The sequence below is a fragment of the Lepeophtheirus salmonis genome, chromosome 6, assembly GCF_016086655.4.
Source record: "Lepeophtheirus salmonis chromosome 6, UVic_Lsal_1.4, whole genome shotgun sequence".
NCBI classification, from domain to species: Eukaryota; Metazoa; Arthropoda; class Copepoda; order Siphonostomatoida; family Caligidae; genus Lepeophtheirus; species Lepeophtheirus salmonis.
In genome coordinates, this window is record NC_052136.2 from 180,313 (window position 1) to 200,081 (window position 19,769).

At 34.1% G+C, this 19,769-nt stretch overlaps 1 protein-coding gene across 3 annotated transcripts in view; it reads right to left on the bottom strand.

Moving 5' to 3' along the window:
* The window catches only part of LOC121119634 (DBH-like monooxygenase protein 1), an 82,576-nt gene that overhangs the window by 7,802 nt on the left and 55,005 nt on the right, over window positions 1-19,769 (bottom strand). For all 3 annotated transcript variants that reach the window (XM_040714353.2, XM_040714355.2, XM_040714354.2), the window contains exon 6: window positions 15,497-15,743. In XM_040714353.2, the coding sequence (XP_040570287.1) occupies window positions 15,497-15,743 (247 nt within the window). The remainder of the gene's footprint in view (window positions 1-15,496; window positions 15,744-19,769) is intronic.

Here is a 19,769-nt window from a genome sequence, read left to right on the forward strand (position 1 = left end):
CCTGATATGATTTTTTAGGGAGAGGGGGAGAAAGAGGAGAAAATGAAGTGAGAATTATTTTTTCCAAGGGATCATCACGACTACCTATTAAATATTGATTTTTAAAGATAGTTTCTTCATGCCCAACTACTCAACTTTAATTATTGACTATCTTCAGTGTAATGTAAAAAAAAAGAAGTATAATAAAATAAATACAAATGACTCTAAATATAATTACATTATTTTCCCAGCAGTAATACTACTTTAAACGTACAATGTTATGACAGCTAAGCTGCTTCACTTTCAACAATTCTTAAAATTGTAAGGGTGACCACTCACCAGGTTCATTTTCAGTTTTATTTTTACATACCGACAGGACATATAGTATGCAAAAAGAAGGGATTTGTGTAAAGAATTTAATAATTCACAATAGAATTTCAACAAAATTGATACTATAAGTAGATGTGTGTCTAAACTCTCTTAATCATTAATGTAGCCACCCTTAGCGGCAGTGCAGGCGTACTGGCTGGCAGTGGCTTTGAGGGCTTATGTGTTTGGAAGACGGACATTGCAGGGGCTCTTCTCCCCATGCACGGCAAAGGTGAAGTCCAGTGGGTTGGCATCAGGACTCTAGGGGGACAAACAATGTCAAAAAATAGTTCAAAAGACTAATTTAAAAGAGTTTTGCAAAGGAAGGGGATGAGTTTCTTTCATTGCTGGTGTCAAAAGTGGCCTCTCCACCCCTGATATGGCTCTTTCTACCAACTTTTTTGATAGCTCTTTGGACAGTCTGGTGTTAAACACCAATATATCTTGCATGGGTCATCATGGACTTGAGGAGATTGACCTGGGCTGCTTTCTTTAACTCTTCCGGATCAGTTTGACATTTTTTAGAGAACCCTTCTTTCTCTCCAAAGTTTCGGGCTTGCTCAGAGCGTAGACAGTGGTGGTCCTGGAGACAGTCAACTGCTTGGAGTGCAGGAATGGAAATTCGTTAATCACGTTAGAGTGGCATTTTATTGACTTGTACTTCAGCTAGAGAGCTCAGATTTATTTTATTTTGTAGCTAATAGTTTATGCTTTAATATATCAAAATATGAATATATTTCAAATGCTCAACCTTTATTATTTATTAAATTAGTAAGTGTTCAGTTTTCAATGGACCACCGGTATTTATAATATTAATTTGTTGAAATGATATCTTTTTAAAGTTTAAAATTCAAGGTGTTTATATTTAAATGGACCACTGGGTAATGTAAAGGACTTCTCTAATGAATATTTATGATACTCTGACATAGTTTATGTATCCAACGTGAACCAAATCACACATCAAATACACGTACATGTAGAAAGAGAATCGATTTTATTATCCTTATATTATTTCATAATAAATTTTATTTCCTAGAAGAAAAAAATGATTTGACAGATGAGATGAAGAAATGATAAATTCTTCATCCCTTATATTTCTTTTAATTTATTTCCCCTCAAACAATTCCCCTTTCTACTGCTTTTCCATTCCTAACACACATAACATACTTAACTATAGATTAGGGTGGGCGGTTTTTCAACTTTTTACGAATTTATAAAAGAAAATAATAATAATCTGAATCCCCATAGACACCCCTCATGTGATACATTTGGATGACACTATAGCAAATATTAGATATATCTCTGTGGTGCTGGAGGCCTCTTTAAGACTTGATATTTGAAACATAGGTCAATACACTTAGTTATTAGCAGAGGTGTGTAAAATATGTCCTAGAAAGTTGGAGCGGCTTTTTGTAGTTTGTAATCGAAACAGTTTTATTTTTATTTTTCCAAAGTTGCTATCATTATTACAGGTATGAGCAGGGAAACATGTACTTTCTTGCACTTTTCCGCCTCCTGGACTTCATGACCTATCTCAGAAGGTGGCATGAGCTCTTTGTGTATAACGAAATCTCAAGTCGTGCTTTACAAGCCTCCTGATGGTCCTAACAGCCACAAATAAGTCGCTGGCGAGTTAATTCATCAATTTGCTAGAGTCCTTCATGACTTTCTTCTCCAAGCTGTACAGGAACTCTGGACCCTTCTTTAAATTGTGGCATCTACTTCTTGCTTTCCTGAAAAGGTTTTCTTCATCATTCTTCATCGTGGCCACGATGAAAACCAGGCTCACGGAGTACTTCACAATGTCCATAATCCTTGCCACCTCAACTTCAGTATCGAGGAGAACTGATACGCATTACCTTTTTCCTTACTTATGATGACAAGATGTTTATTATAATAAGTTTGTTTATGTATCAGAATGTCAAAAAATAATTAGTAAACCTTCCTATATTAATGAGGAAACTAAACATCAATTAACAGTCCACGTTTTGCTACCAAGCCCCGTATTTCACCAGCCCTTTATTTAATTTTGGAGGACGGAATATCTAAGTATAAAGATCCTTTGCACATGAAAACCAGAGTTTCAATGATGGTTTGCACCTTGGAAGTTATAAGTCTAAGTCTTTGTTGGACACAGAGTAGAATTGAGGATCGAGAACGGAGTAATTCCTGCCTATATTTTTAAGAAATTAGCAAATTTCAAATGTAACAGGATATGTTTTATTTATAATAATGCAAAATAGGTGTATTTTTGTAGAGTAAAACTACTTTTTATGCTGAGCTGTTGTCACTGTTATCAAACACGTGATAACTTTTTTTGTAGGCGTTGAATATACTTGAATATTACTCTACAACTAACATTTCTACCTCCTTGAATTCCCCCTTTTAATTTAATTAACAGAATGAATTCGGCAACGGGTAGGAAAAGTTGTCTACGTCATGAAAAAAAATCTTAAAGTGACGTCAACTGTGATATCATAAAAAGCAACGTCTGACGTGGGGGAAAATATTTCACATAGAGCATCAATCTACTCAATCTAAAAGGCACGTAGCTTCTGGTCATATATTTCGATCAAAGTTTGAAAAAAGACAGAAATTATTTATATATTAAGTAAAATCTAAAATAAAAGGGACACTTCGTTTTAATTTTTCTTACGTTATTTTTCTTTTTTGCTCCGTATGGCAACTTTAAGAAAAATCATTTCTTAATATTTTTTATATATCAGAAAAATGTTTATCAAAATAATTTTTGTAAAAATAAAAAATAATGTTTCATTTTAATCTTTATTCACTAAATAACTAATTTTGCCATTTTCCCTATTTACAGCGAGATGACCGACCTAAATATGACATTTTAGAGCAATGAAATTTTACATAGACAACTTTTCTCTAATATTTTTAATGAAAATTCGTAAAAAGTTGAAGAAATCCCCACCCTAATATACTTAGTTATGCTATCTAAGAATATAATTATATTCAATTATTTCCTTATTGCTCTAAATGATTAATTTCCTTTTCTAAAATAACGTTTAATTTAAATGATATATATTAATAAGAACGTCATTTCATGGACAATTATTATAGTGATTAAACCTTCATAACCCTAAGGACCCTAAATAGGGATGTAACGGATTTTGAGCCCGGATCCAAAGTACACGTATAGAGTATAAGTACACTTACACTATCTGAAAAGATCAGAGATCTGAAACGGGTATGGAGGGGCGTCTGCAGGATTATATTTTGGGAGGGGCTTGTTTTTTAGACTTTTTGGAAAAAAAAAAAAATCAAAATATTAAATTCTTTTTGAAAATCATATGAAAAATAACATTTTTCAAAAAAAAATTAAAAATTGATAGCTATTCATAAAAAAATATTTTTTTTCTTCAAAAATTCACAGCTGTTCAAAAAAAAAAAATATCTTTGTAGAAATATTTCAAAAATCCGTTTGTAGGAGAATTCGCCTCAACCACGTTTGCCTCGAGCACACTCGCCGTCAAACATCTTAGTATGACGATACATTCTTGCCGCCAACATGTTTTTCGTACTACATACTTTCCACATGGCACTTTTGCCGTCAAAAGTTATAAAATAGATCTTATACAGAAAAAATTGACATGTTATTCGTATTTTTCAGAGATAAATAAGTACTTCTTAGTTCTAATTATTGAAGGCAGGGCTTACGTATGAAATAATGAATTGACTTCCATAATTTAAATAAAATATGTAAATATTTGCATTATTACTGCATAAGATCTATTTTTTAACTTTTGACGGCGAAAGTGCCTGGCGGCAAGTACGCAACACGGCAAAAATATTGGAGACAAGCATGTATGACGCCAAAGAAGCTTGACAGCGAGTGCAGTCGAGACAATAAATTGCAAGGCAAAGCTACCTACCTGTCACCCAAAAATCCATAGATATTAAAAAAAAGGAAAAAAAATCGAAAAAATTAAATTAAATGTTCAAACATTAAATTTTCTTGTGAAAAGCTAAAATTCTTATTTTTCGTGTGAAGGGAGCTACATCCCCTGCAGCCTACCTCTGATAGACACCCTGGCTTTGAGTACTCGAACTTTTAGGGATCTTAAAAGAGAAGCAAGGGATTTTTCGGACCAAAAAAAGCTTATAGCGTGTGTGCATAATTGCAAATTAAACATTTTTAATATAAAAATTTGAAAAATACATAGTTACTCCGAGAAAATTAAATTTTAACAAAAAATTAAAAAAATGAAATTGTTTGGAAAAAAATTTGAAATATTAAATTTAAAATATTTATTTTTCTTGTAAAAAGGAAAAATTCCATAATTTGGGGGAGGGGTCTATTTTTGTTAAATACCAGTAATAAATTTAGAATCAAAATAGCAAATTAAATATTATTTTCCGATGATGCCGATTCTTGAAAAAACATCCGATTAATAGTCCCATCACTAAAATTTTGGTATTTTTGTTGCCTTCATTTATCTTCCGCCCTTTTCAAGGGGAGCCGGAAGCAGTTTTGTCTATAGGGGGAGGAATACATAAGGGGTACACGATATGTTTTGGTATAAGCTCCAACCCAATCGTACTCACCTCAGAAGAAGCTGAAGTTACCCAACATGCATTCACATATAAGAACACATACACATACACACGTGCAAAGTTTATATGAAATAAATTCTTGAAATCGTGAAAAGTTATTAATGTTCGTTACATTAAATACATAGAAGAGTTGTTGGGAATTATTATTACTGTAACAAAATACAAACAGTATAGTTTTATAATATAATTATCATAATTAAAATTGCTTCCTAAAACATCCCCTTCTGAAACAATTGAAAAAAACAAAAAAAAAAACAGAAGCAATTTTTAAACTTTCGATCTACACTAGAACGCTGAAGAACATTAAAACTTTCTTCATGAGAGCAAATGCATTTTTTCGTTTTGTGTCAGCGCGTGAAATGAACTCATTGCACGCGATCTTTATTGTCAATTAAATATACCATATCTTGTAAATATTGAGCATTAACGGCAAGTTCAACCTAGCCTGTGACATTACCCCTATCAGATAGAATTTGAGGCGTCTGAGAGCACTGAAAGAACGTTCTACCGTCCCCATTATTATCCCCAATATTATGAAGAGCCCTTAGCTGAGCTTCAAGCCGAGGGTCATTCAGATCGATTCCAAAGTGGTAGACTGCACGCTCGAGCGACTTAAATGGGACATCACATAGCAAAAGATCTTCTACTGAAGTCAATATGACTATTGCCTTTGAAGAGACTCGATCAAAAAGACCCAAAATCACGTTGTCTAATGCATCAAACAAAACTGATTTGTACATATCCTTGGGGTATAAAACGAGAGGTTCACCTTTCCAAAAAACCCGTGTGACCCTTGGCTCTCTTGGTTGTTTTGGCTATTCCTTGCCATGTTTTTGTGAGTAGTCCAATGATTGTTATCAAACTTCATCAAAAAATTCATCCCTAAGCAGGCTCTGCAGTTGTCTAAGAGCTACTTGGGTAAGGTTAACTCCTCCCCTTGTGGATACATCTGGTGACTGAAGTGATTCGCTGAGCATGTCACTTACTTCGAAAACGGTGATACTCATGAACAGACAAATTGTGAATTTAAAGATGGTAGAAACTTCTAAAAATTTACTTGCTCTAGATTGTGTGGCTCTGTCTATGACGATGTCTTCTATTGTGACCACCGGCAGCTGCTCTTTGATGTTGCTCAGAGCCTTCTGTTTCACAGGAAACGTGTGGGGGGAGCAGAGAGGCCTAATATAAGTCTATGGACAGCCAAGAGCTACTGTCACATTCTTAGCTATGGAAACACTCTTTGGGGAATCTCTTAAGAAGTTCACCTTTTCCGTCACTGTTGTGAGGAAGTTTCTAAGCTTGGGAATATGCTTGATCATATCTAGCACATCAAGATTGACTGAATGTATATAGCAGTGTGTTGTTGTGATTCTTAGTCCTTCTTCTTGCTGCATAGTTGCAACACCAGTGTGCTTGCCTTGAAACGAAGCGTCTCCGTCAAAACAAGCTGCACGACAAAGTCTAAGTGGAAGATTGTACCTCGTCAAGGCATCCTTTATTGTCCTGAAAATAGATTCCGATTCGCATTGATCTAGGGAGTATAGTAATAGGAAGTTTTCCTAAATTACCAAGTTTTCTGACACCGTTAGAAAACAGATGAAGAGCTGCTCTTATCTAGAGACATTAGCAGTTTCATCTGCCAGTATATATTTCCCCAGCTGGATGACGTATTACTATTAAATACACTGTGTTGAAAATGTTTTTCTTGTATTTGATTTGATGTCTTAGCGATGTTCCCTTCGAGCCATCTATCCTAGATTTTGAAACCTGCACAGCGAAGTTGAAGTAATTACATGAAATTACTGTTCTGATCACTGTGCCCACTGATAGCTTGTCCTTGCTTCGCCAAGTACTTCAATGTAATTATTAACGGGTGGCCCATCTAGCGGTTGCATTTTGAACTACCACTTTTTTGACGTTTGACAGCTGAAGTAACATTCTCATTGTATGTCTAATATTTTGTAAAAGGTCTCCGGTTTACGAAATGGTTAAGTTTATGCTCGAAGAAAATTGGAAAATACTGAAGACTTACTTCCAAAATGGAGAGTCTTCAAACGAAACTGCAAGAAAATTACTTCGGTCGAAATAAAGCTCCTTCCAGGCAGTTTGTGGATAAATTTGTGAAGTGTGTGTGCGAAACTGGTTCGTTAATGGATAAAACAATGCGTTCCCGTGTTCGTCCAGTGCGCTCAATCAAAAACATTGCTGCTGTTGCCGAAAGCGAAAAAACGAGAAAGGAGCTGTCGTTACGGTCAATGGTGAGCGCTATCGGGCCATGTTGGAAGATTTTTGTTTCCCCAAATGGAAAAGGAAGACATCGACGACATTTGGTTCCAACAGGATGGCGATACGTGCCACACAGCCAACGTTACAGTGGATCTTTTGCGCACTGTCTTCGACACATTTTTGCACATGAGTGTCTACTCTTCTTGCAACATTTTACCCTGCCAGAGTTTGCTCATCCTGTAGCTCAACAGTCGACGACTTTCACTCTTTTCGTGTTTCAGTATTTTTTTGGCCGCATTTTTCCAACTTCTGAAAACATTTTTGCTTAAGCTCTTCTTACATTTGGCACTGCAAGGATCATTTAGGAGTTTAGCTTCTCGGCATGTATAGCAGAATGCAGCTCCATTTCCATTATTAAACTTTCACCCCCAATCGAGATATGGAAATGTATTATACCATTCTTTCCGAAATTGGCACGAGTATTGATCTTTTTTGAATTCACAAGTTGGCTGATTATATCTCTTATGTATTTAACTCATTATATTAATTATTTCTTTTGTTCCATGTATTTATGGTTAAATCAACACATTTAATTATTTCTGCTTTGTGTTATTTAATATTTTGTTTGAATGAAATAAAATAAATTGAACTCTCATAGACAATAATTGTGTGGGTAAAACACAACCTTGTGGCTTATCATGCTCTGTACTGATAGGCTATAAAATCTAAAAAAACAACAACAATTATTCCAACACTTCAAGTGTTAATATTATGTTCTTTTAGCCTTAGCCTTTTGCAAACTATACATCCGTCGTATACAAACTGAGATAATTTGCGAACGTAGCACGCCGCAAAATATTAAAATTAATGTGTAAATTAGATTTCAAAAGTCTTAATTTACAAGTTATAGTTTTTTTGTGTGAGAGTGGATTTTTGTGGGGGCAAAAATTCATTTTTCCCTCCCACTTTTGGGATTGGGTGGGCAGCTACCCCCTTATCCCCCCTCCGGCGCTTATCTCTTAGACCACTGTGAACACGGTTAAAATGCAACCATATCATGTTGCAACTGCCTCTAGTCCCCCTTACGATAAAAATACAACAACAAAAAATCCTAAAAGTGATTAAGTTGACAATTGTCTGGTAAGAGAAAAGAAAAACCATTTTAATTTTAAGTAGGATTACCTCATTTGGCTCAAAAAAATAAAAATAATAAAGTTTTTATGCAAGTATTTGAAACTGCTTCGAAATAAAAAGTATATTAACGACTTTTACAAAAAATTTCATTAATAAAAAACTAGGATGAATAGAAAACCATATTCATTTATATTGGATCTGTAGATACCCAATATGAGTATTATACTGTCCCGTTCTCTTCTAGCGTTCAAATAAGTATGTGATGTATGTTAAGTATGTGATATATGTTAAGTGAAACGTATTATAAATGATTTGCAGTTAAGGGAACACCTAAGTATTGGACAGTTCCGAAATGATTGAGACAGGTTCTTTTGAAGGGAAATGAGAAGAGTTAGCTACAAAATTCTACCCAAATCAATTCTCTCATGAATTTTATGATGGAGCAATATTCCATAGTTATTCAGAGACTAAATAGCTAATGCCTACAGACCACATTTGCACATTGTCACTGAACATGGAGACTTACAATTTTCGTTCGTAATATTTGATATTATACAAACTGGGCAAAACAGTGTCTGATATCCAACCGATATCACTATTGTTTACCCTGATCCCTGCTCTAAGTACAAAATTGTTACACTTTTAGAACTGAGGCTAGACAGCCTCCAACATGGATTCTAATTTTTGAGTCCTCACCCTGTATATGATATACATCAGGGTGCCTAATATTCAGTGCACCCTGCACATTTCTTTATCACTCCAAGTCTTCCTTCTTATATAGTTTATTAGTTATTGAAAGAAAGAAATATATATACAACTAACTTTCAGCCCTGAGTTGAATGTAAATTTCCTTTCTATTTAAATGAGGTGCCATGAACCAAATAAATGTATATAAACACAAAGTTTCCATCGTATAAACAACCTCCTACCCATTGTATAATAATCATAAATCAAGTACTTGATTCATTAATTCTCCTAGCTATTAATTTATAGCCTTTACTTAACATGTGTCAAAACTTTTCTACCTCGATATTCCTCCATATTTGGTTGTTATATGCACATAAAGTGGTGTTGTTTATGGAGTAACTTTCTAACTGAGTATAGGACATAGAGCTGTGTAAAATATGAAATAGAACGCGTGTGGGCCGGAGACAACGATAGCGGAAAGTTGGAATATAACTATTGCAACCTGCTAATGACTTTGTAAGTGCCATACATAATATCACCTCGTACTAAGGCTGTGTCCAATTCAGGTTCAGCGGGTCTATCGGTCCGGGTCTCGGTTCTTTCATTTCAACAGTTTGAGTCTCGGTCTAGGTTAAGCTTTATCGGTCTCCTTTCATTTTAATACACACTCAGTTTGGTAACAGACACTTAAAATAAGAGGGGTCGCTAGATAATTCGGACCCTGGAAATGATATTAGATACAAATCGACCTTATATACAGAGTGCGTAGTCCTCCAAGTTCCAGAAAGTACCTCTAAAACTAAGGTTGCTTAAGAAAATGGTTTTCAAAGTGGCGGCCGCGAGGGGGAGCGCAGGAAGATGGAGAATTGAGGATTACTTTCAGTCTACACATACATAGTATAAATGTTTCGTATAAGGGGGTCTCAGCTAACAATATATTAGTGAAGGGGCCTTGGCATAGTAAAGTTTGGGAACCCCTGGCTTAATAAATTGTAGTTATAATGTTATAGGGACCGACAAGCTTAGTAGCAGATCTGAATTCATAATCTACCCCACCCCTTCCATCTTTTATTTACACCATCTGGTGCTTAAAACCACTTTTACAGATCAAAGAAAAAAAAGAAAAAGAAATTAAGACGTGTGGAAAAACTTATAGAATGTACCTTGTGGCCTTTTTGAAGTTGCAACCTCAACATGTATTTTCTCCTTAATGGTTATATATTATGGGTATTAAGTATTATTAATTAATAATACTTGAAAGTTGGACCATTCATAAGTTCACTTCAAATATTTAAACCGCTCTATAGTCTAGTCATCAGTATCAAGTGTAATTTTTGAAAAAAATTCCAAAATTAATTTGTTTTTAAATCCACAGCTGTTTACAACAAAATCATTTTTTTTGGAAAAAAAATATTTCTAAAATCCACTGCTACTAAAAAAAAAAAAAATTCCAACATTACAATGCAAATATTAATTTTTTTTGGAAAAAAAAAAGTTCAAACGTTAAATTTATAATAAAAATTAAAAAAAAAAATCTAAAATCCATAGATGTTTGTTACAAATTAAATTAAAAAAAAAAATTCAAATATTAAATTTTTTGGGGAAAAAAAATTCAAATTTTTAAATTGTTAAGATAAAATTTTTAAACATACGATTTCCAGAAAATTAAACTTTTTGAAAAGGTTGTGCAAAACAGTAAAGTATACAACCTGATGTATCTAATGGGTTCAATTTTCTTAAACACCCAAGAATGAATCATTATCCCTAAAATATCCTGTCATTCCTTTTTCTTAAAATTGTTTACTTCCTTTCATTTAATGATTATTTAGGTATCTTTCGTTTACAAACTCAGGTGTGTCTTTTACTATATATTTATAAATAAATTAAAAAAAACCCCACAAAAACTAAATATAAACTAGACACAAAATCAATAATAATAAAAAGCTCCATGACATTGGGTTTGTCCTTCGAAAAAACGATTCATCTGAGTTTATTTTTTTAAAATAGTGCCACTTAAGACATATATACAGGATGACTCATAAGTCTTAGGACAACAACTTCAACTAAATATTTCTCCAAGACCGCTCCATATTTTTTAATTTTGGTTATTGCATATGATTCACGTAATGTTTGTTGTTAAACCAACTTCTTTCTGAAACATATTTTTGAGCCATTACAAGGGCCTGAAAGACCTCAATGTGTGAAAGTCATTGACCCAATACACAACCAATCGATTCAAAAAGACAGGGAGTGTCGATAACATATCTAGGAGTGGTCACCTGAGGTCTATGAGGACACCCAGGTTTATCGAGACAACGAGGTAGAAGATCAACCGCAAAAAGAAGCTCTCCATGAGAAAGATGCCTCATGAGGCGAGTGGGTCTCGAGAAACCATGTGTAGGGTGGCTAAAGAGGACATGAGGATGAAACTGCATCGTCTACAAAAGCAACAACTTCTCAGCAAGGCCACAATGGCCAAGACGGTAACCCGGTCGAAGGTGCAAAGGATGTTCCTCAATCCTTGTAAGCACGTTTCTATCATTTGGACTGACGAGAAGATATTCACCGTGGAGCTGGCTTACAACAGCCACGTCAAATGGGTGCTGGATCGTAGCATCTAGGACATTCTTCTGAACATGCGCAGTCTTGTAATACTAATTATAATTCCGAAATGCCTCAATGTTGATGGAGCTACAATTTTTGTATGTATCGTTCAAATATAGGTGAAAGTTACTCTGGTTGAAACTTCTACTAAAAGTCTAAATCTTAACACAATAGTTAACCTATCATAAGACCAAATTAATAAATAAACACCAGCAGTTACTAAGGTAGAAGAATGAAATAACAAATACAATACGGGAGTGGGTCCATTATTGCCACAGGAAGTCAGGATTTAAAATGTAGCAGAGCTCTTTTAGTGCAACCTACAAGAAAAAAAAACCACACAAAGGTAACACTAAATGAAATTCCTATGCCTTCGATGACTTGATGTCTTGAGTTATTTCATAATTTATTTAATTATATAAATGAATATCAACCACTCAGCTACATAAAAGTTTTGAATGACCCCAAAAAAACATGATTTTGTTAATGTAAATATTCAAAAACCTAAAACTAACTTTCCTCTCAACTTCGTGGACAAAGACAAAAATTTGAAAATGTATTGAAACTTTTCTTCACATATTTTGACATTATTAATACCATGTTCACAACATGGATTGCCAAAAAAACTCAACATATTTCTTCGAGCCTTAATTATAATTTATTGAGTTCGGTTCGATCAATAAATTATATACATACATGCTCATAATTATTAGGGATAAAACCAATGAGAAACAACTATTAATTAATGACTGCTGTGATATATCGATAATTGGATTTTCTACACTATCATGCCTTGTATCTATGCGAACAAAATATCTACAAATAAACACACACAGATATATGAACATGTTGCAAGGAAAATGAAAAATCACTAATGTCATTAAAGGGATTAAATAAAAGGATATCAATGATGAAGAAAATGGCTTTTGCAAAGAAAAAGTAAGATCAAAAATGTGGTTCATGGTTGTATTAGTTTAGTTTGGACTAATATCGTACAGTATACCACGATTTTTTACTGGTGCCAGGCTATCACCACATATAAAATGGCACTATGTTACTACATGGCTATGGAAAGTGCTCTGGTGCTCGAGTGTGTACTTGAGTCAGACGTTCCATATATTTGGTAACATAAGGACACGGACTTGACTTGATTCCAAAAAGGAAGACTCAAACATAGTTCTAAAATCATTACATGCAAAGCCATTAAGTCAAGTTTGGCAAAAAAAAACCAACCTAAAGTAGTTCACTCCAACTCAATAAGAAAGTAATCAGATGCTATTATTTACAAAATTGACTTTTATTTCTAGGTACCGTGTTGAAACTTAAAATTTGCACCCTTCTGTGTGAGGAAATTAGAACTGTCTGTAATTGTATAGGTAGCTATGTATCTCAATCCCCGAATGCTTTTTGATTTTTTTAAAAATCGGATGGGAAATGTCATCGCTGCTAGATTCAATGCCATGGGCAACAAATCTACTTCGTAAGTGTTGCATCCCAACAGAGGTAGCCAGGCTGACGAGAATGGCTCGTACCACCCTCTATAATACTAAAAACAGGATAGATGACAACAAGACCAGAGAGAGAAAGGAGAACTCCGGAAAAAGCACATCATTAATGTGGATGCCCTTAAGGATACCGCTGATCTGGTTCCCGTAGGCTAAAATGTCTATTTACATCGACATCTACAATGGCAACCTGGGTCCAGGAAGACTTTCCCGATGCTAAAGTCGTCTTTCAGAAATATGCGCCCCCGCTCACAATGCAAAACTCAGTTACTCAGATCTTCTTATCTAAAAACATCGTTCTCTGGGAACGTTTATTTAGCCACCATACACTACGGACGTCGATACCATCGACTTTTCTTTCTGGTCACACATCAAGAGAAGGGTCTGTAGCATACACAACCCGAATATTGAAGGCCTCCGTCGACAAGGAATGGCTGCCATGGACCAGAACTTCATTCGGAATAATAGCCACTATATTCACCAGAGACTTGTCGCCATCTGTGAGGCCAATGGGGCCCAAATAAAATAAAATAATTTGATATTAGCTATGTATCAGAAAAAGATAAATAAAGATTTTTGTTAAATATATAATTTAAGGAATGACATGCTGTTTTCTTTTTTCTTTCCAGGTGTTTTAGTTTCAAGTATCCACCCAGTATACTAACAGAAGCACTCTGAGTTATTTGGGGTCTACGAACAGACAAAACTTACTTTAATAATATAGAAGATCACTTTTCAAGAAACCTTCAAAGTTACTCTACGTTTTTCTAGAGATTACTTACAGGTAGCTTACAATTTTTTTTTCCAAATCAATATTTGTAAATTAATTTTTCAATTTTTTTTCCAAAAAAAAAATATTTAAAAAAAAAAATCCGAAAGTCTAATCCCCCACAAAATATAACCCTGCGGACACCGCTGTAATCATAACATTATTCAAATTGCCAAGAACAAAAAGACTCGCGGCTAAAAAAAAAAGGCTAAGGATTTACAAATATGATTCCTCCGCAGAAGAGAGAGACCGTTGTAAAATCGGTTTTTAAGTTGTGTATTCAATTGTGCTCTATTTTTTTATGTTTAAAATGTATCCAGGGGCGTCCTCAAGGGGAGGGCTGGAGAGGCTGTAGCCCCCCCCACCACCAAATTAAAGAATTTTTTTGTTTTTTTCTAGAAAATTTAATATTAAAAATCTTTTAAGAATTTCAAATTTAATTTATTTTCCCAACTTTTTTTGAAATAATTTAATTTATATGAATGCCTATGGATTTGGAATTTTTTAAATTTTTTTCCAAAAAAATTAGTTTTTTGTCAATAGGATTTTTCTATTTTTTTGAAGAAAAAAACAAACAAACTCAACCCCCGTCAATTATTATAATAATAATCCTGCGAACACCCCTGGTATTTTTCTATTCAAATATACCATTACTGAAATTTTTCATTAATATCAATATATTAACCATCGATATACGAGCGGTGTTACTTGTTGTTGCTTTTTCAATTAGGTCTTGCAGGATTTTGGTTATATTTCTTACATCATTTGACGTTTGATGGCATTGGTCCACAACTTCCTTCGATTGATGTCTTTTAGAAAATTAAACATTTTCATGGGCGATAAGTGAAGTTGATCTATTATTACAATACAATGCACTACACGTTACCATTAGGAAAAATATATTGCAATTAATAAGTATTGACTAATTATGATAAATGATTAAATAAAGCCCTCAAAGTAGTATATAAATTGCCTCCAAGACCTTAAAATTATACCTCATGGTAGCTGACAATTTTAATCCAATCAGCAAAGAGGAGGAAAAATATGCTCTTCTTCTAATGAGTGTCCCACTCTTTCCCTTGGCTCCTTTAGTTTTTCTCACCTTCGCCAACAAAGTTGGCCGGAGGTTATGTTTTTGCTGTCTTTTTTTGTTGGTTAGTTAGTTTGATTGATTATTGGTCACCAGGATTACAGCAAAGTTACAGATTGATCAAACTTTGTAAGAAGAATAAATATGGTCAAAGTAAGATGTCCCTAAGTTTTGAGAGGTCGAGGTCAATAAAACATAAAACGTAAACAATACATAATCGACCATCACTTTGGAAAAATTAAAATTCACCACTCAATTTGATTTTAGGCCGAGATTTTGCGCTCTACCAAGTGGCTATTCTCGTTATTCTATTGTTTGATAGAGTTTTTGTAAATAAATGAGCTTAATTTGGATACACGTTTTTTCAACGATCTAGAGAAGGGATGCATTGCATCCCCCAAATGATAATTTATAATAATTAAAAAGAAAAAATGTTCATGTGGCTACTGATAGTGCTGAATAATATTTGGTCCTCTTTATCATGGAAGTTGCCCATCCTGATCTAGAGTCTTTTTTATTTTTTTAAACAAGAAAATAATTATCAAAATAAGTTACCTCCAAAAGTAGGTTTGGACCGATTCCGCGTCTCATACTGACACTCCAGTAAGAGTTCATCCCCAGGAAGAACCTGTGTTTCTTTTGGGGGTATACGTGCCACCTGATAGTTGAAATCATAGTGATCATCTTTGAGTATAACAGGGAGTTCTTTTCCGTTGCGAAGATGTCGTATCTTCATTTTACGACTTGCCAAATGAGAATGAAGTACCCCATTAATGAGTGTAATTCCCTCTGATGGGAGCCCCTATAATAATAATTAAAAACAGTAAATTATATAAATTGCAAATATATAATTTAGTAATAAATAATATAAGGAAAAAAAACATAAAAGCCCTTTATCATCATACTTCGTCTGGTACTGACATCAATGCAAGCAAACATACATGTATAGTAGAATATACCAGGTGGTCTATTGAAATTTGAACCCTTACTAATTAAGAAATAAATGAAGGTAGTGTGATTGAAATTAATTCATATTTCGATATATTAAAGCATAAAAAATTAATTACAAAACAAAACAAATCGGAGCTCTCTGGCTTACGTACAAGTTGACAAAAATGACACTTGAATAGGATCGACGAAATTCCATTCGCGCACTCCAAGAAGTTAAGCATCTCCAGGACCATGGTCTACACCATTATCAAGTCCAAAAAGTTGGAAAGGAAGAAGGGCTCCGTTAAAAAGACACCCCTCTACCCGGATAAGTTAAATAAAACATCCCAAACCAATCCCCTAAAGTCAATGAGGGCCCATGCAAGAGATCTCAGGATTTCACACCAGACTGTCTAGAGAGATATGAAAATAGTGGGCTGAAAGTGCCTTGTGAAGGTGGAAAGACCCCTTTTGACACCAGCAATGAATGAAATCCATCTCATCCGTAGCAAGACTTTTTCACACCTTAGCCCCTTTTTGTCTTGATGCCAACCACCTCGACTAACCCTTTTGGGTGTAGTCGAGAAGAAGGCCTATAATGTCCAACATTCAAACACCGAGGCCCTCGAAGCTACTGTCTGCCAGAACTGGGACACTATGCCAGGGGACTGTATCTGCAGTCGGTACCGGGCCTTCTACTGGTATCTGGGAGCCATAATTGCCGCTAAGGGTGGCTACATTATTAATTAAGAGAGCTCGGACACACATCTATTTATAGTATTAAAATTTTGTTGAAATTATTAAATCATACTTATATACATTGCTGAAGTTTAGAATTCAAAGTTTTCGGATCTTAATGGACCTTTCGTTAAACGCGTGTTGGTAGATTATTTAAAGTATAAACTTACTCAATAATGTTATTTGATTATATAAAAGGCCATAAGGACTCACTTTGAGTTTTTTGTAATATATATTTTGAGTTCTTATGAATAACGTGGACTCATTTTAGAGTTCTTATGAATAATGCGTTTAAAAAAAAAAAAGGACTCAATCAATATTGCCACCATCAGTAAATTTAGATTAATTTAAATTTAAATTTTCATTATACATATTGTATCTAACATTTTATATTGTTACTTAGTTATATAATTTATTTATAATTATTCTATTATATAACCAAACAATTATAAAAAGGAAAAACAACCGCATTGACGTCACGAGGGATCGATTTACCTTCTTTAAGGACCGAAAAGTGGGACTGGCCTGGATGGGACCGGACTTGATCTCCGTTCCTAAATAAGGAAAGACACAACACTACTTGGTAGTAGGCCTGGTCTGAAGGATGGAATCACGTTGAAAAGTCTATGAGACTAAGGTCTTGGCTGCTAAGAGGCCACATATTATTTCCCCAAAGGTCCTTTAAATTTGTTTTTCACCATTCCTGCACACATTTTGCAAACCGAGAGGGTGCCCCATCTTGGCTGAACATGTAAGGTGTATCACCATATGTGTCCTGAAGCCAGGAAAGGATCTTGTGCAGTATCTTGTTTTATCTTTATAGCCTCATGAATGAAAATGTATGGACGTTATTCCCGTCTAATATTGTACCACCCCTGACAATAACACTGGGCGGATCCTGGCACCTAGTGATGATACTATGCTCCAAATGAATGCTGTCAATGGTCTTGCTTAAAACACAGTCATTTTGGGCGTAGTGGATGACCTCAATTGTGAGCAACTTTATCCAGACCGTCTCTTCCATATAATCCAGGCAAAGAGTGGCTATTTCGAATAAAAGTTAAAAAAAAATAATTTATACTCTAGTAGGTTTTCCCAGCTTTGCCCAGGACATTCAGAAATTAAAATTAATTCGGAATTCTTCTGCTTCATATGAAACAAAAAATGAAGACCGTTCAATTTTAAGAATTCTATTAATTACAATTTGATCATTTTCTTAAAAGTATAAGCTAATTAATAAATTTCTAAACTAAAAACAAATCTTCACGAACTTATTCATGAGACCGAAAAAAGTGATGAACAGTTTGAAAGCAATAAATTTAAGTCTACCGCCTAGACTGAAATATCGGTCAAGAATAAATCCTTAAAGATCAATCTGGAAAAAAAAGTCTTGGATCGAGTCTCAACACAAGTAGGTACCAACTTATTTAGGCGCTTTTTTCTTTCTTTTTGAGGAGAGGAAGAAAGGTTGCGAGATACAAGGAATTTATCAACAACGAAGACATATCAATAGAAAGAGAATCCTTATCAGTAATCAATCATAATAAATAAATATGAAAGAAATTTGAAAGAAGAAATGAAATATAATAAATTCAATGTGTGTAGAATAAGAATGTTAATATTTCATGAATTAATAAAATAAATAATAAAATCCTAATAATCCATCTTAATAATGATGACGACATTAACAACAGCAACATACTTACTCATTCAATAATGAAATGAAAGGAGACAAATAAAAGAATTCATAATAAAAATATTATGTTTGTATTTTTATGAACCTCAAACTCAACTTTCTCTATAATGAAAATGTTGAAAAATCCTTTCCATATGTATTATAGTACATACATATATTCGTGTATTAGTGTTGGGCTCAGTCCGAGACCGAATTTTTACCCCAATTCGGTCTCATCTGATTTTTTATTTACTGATTTGGCCAGAAAAATCGGTCGTCCACACGGCGATACCTCTCTAATACAAAAATGTATACTGTATCAAGACCATAAATCTATTCACATTTTCAGCTGTCTGGTTTGTATCTTCAACTTTATCGAAGAAAAATCTATAAAATATGACGCATTTTTTCTTTGCTGGTTTCCATCTTTGACGCACACTCAAATAATACTGAGTCAAACAATCCTACTAATACCTAAAAAGTTTTTTTTAAAGTGCAAAATCGGAGCTTTCTAATGCAATTTAACGTAAACTGGGCGCACTTATACATGTGAGACACACATTACTAAAGCCATCCATTGGAAAAGTAATAGATTTATTTCTAATACAATTATTGTTAATGTTGAGGCTCAATCTGAGGCCAAATTTTTCCCAGGGTTTGGTCTCAAGTAATTTTTTCTACACAAAAATGTACATAGTATTTATTTTCAGCTGTTGATGTTTCGGCTTCTTTGTCCTGAACTGTGTTCTGACCTTTGATTGGTTGAATTTGAATTACCTCTTCTGGTTAAACTGTGAACAATTCCCACCCATTATTCAATTCTATTTTTTTTTTTAGGCGGGGGGAATTGTCGGTTTTGAATTATGCATTTGACGTCTATAAGTTGCGTTGTCTGTACATATTGCAACTTGTATCGGAAAATGGTACAAGTTTAACAGTCATTCCAATTAAAAACTATTTATTGATACTTTCATTTTATTTTGAAAATTAAAATTACATGGCCTGTAAGTATTTATGAGTGATATACATAACTGAGGGCATTTAAATTTTATGGTGTACCTCATTAATATATATCGATCATCCATGGCTTATTCAATTATTGCATTATCTGCATCCCAAGTGTTGCAAATCCTTCATTTCATTTTTTAGTTGCAACTTGTACACTTTGCTTGTAAAAGTTATTTGAAAGTATGTAAAAATAAAAGAAAAAATGGAAGCCTGCAAGGAGTCAACATTGTTATGTGCAAAGATGTACCTCCAGTGTGTTTTTTTAGCTGGCTCTTTAATTTGTAATTGGTAAAATAAAGAAGGAATTTTCTTTTCCTATGCAGTTATCATTATTATTTAATTCCTGAGTAGTGTATATCCTTTTCTAAATAAATTCAAAACCTAATTGAACGTTCGTGTGTGCTCAAAAAAGACTTTGACTATGAGGATTTGTTGTGGAGTTATTGTTGTTGTAAGTCTTTATAAGATTCAGAGTAG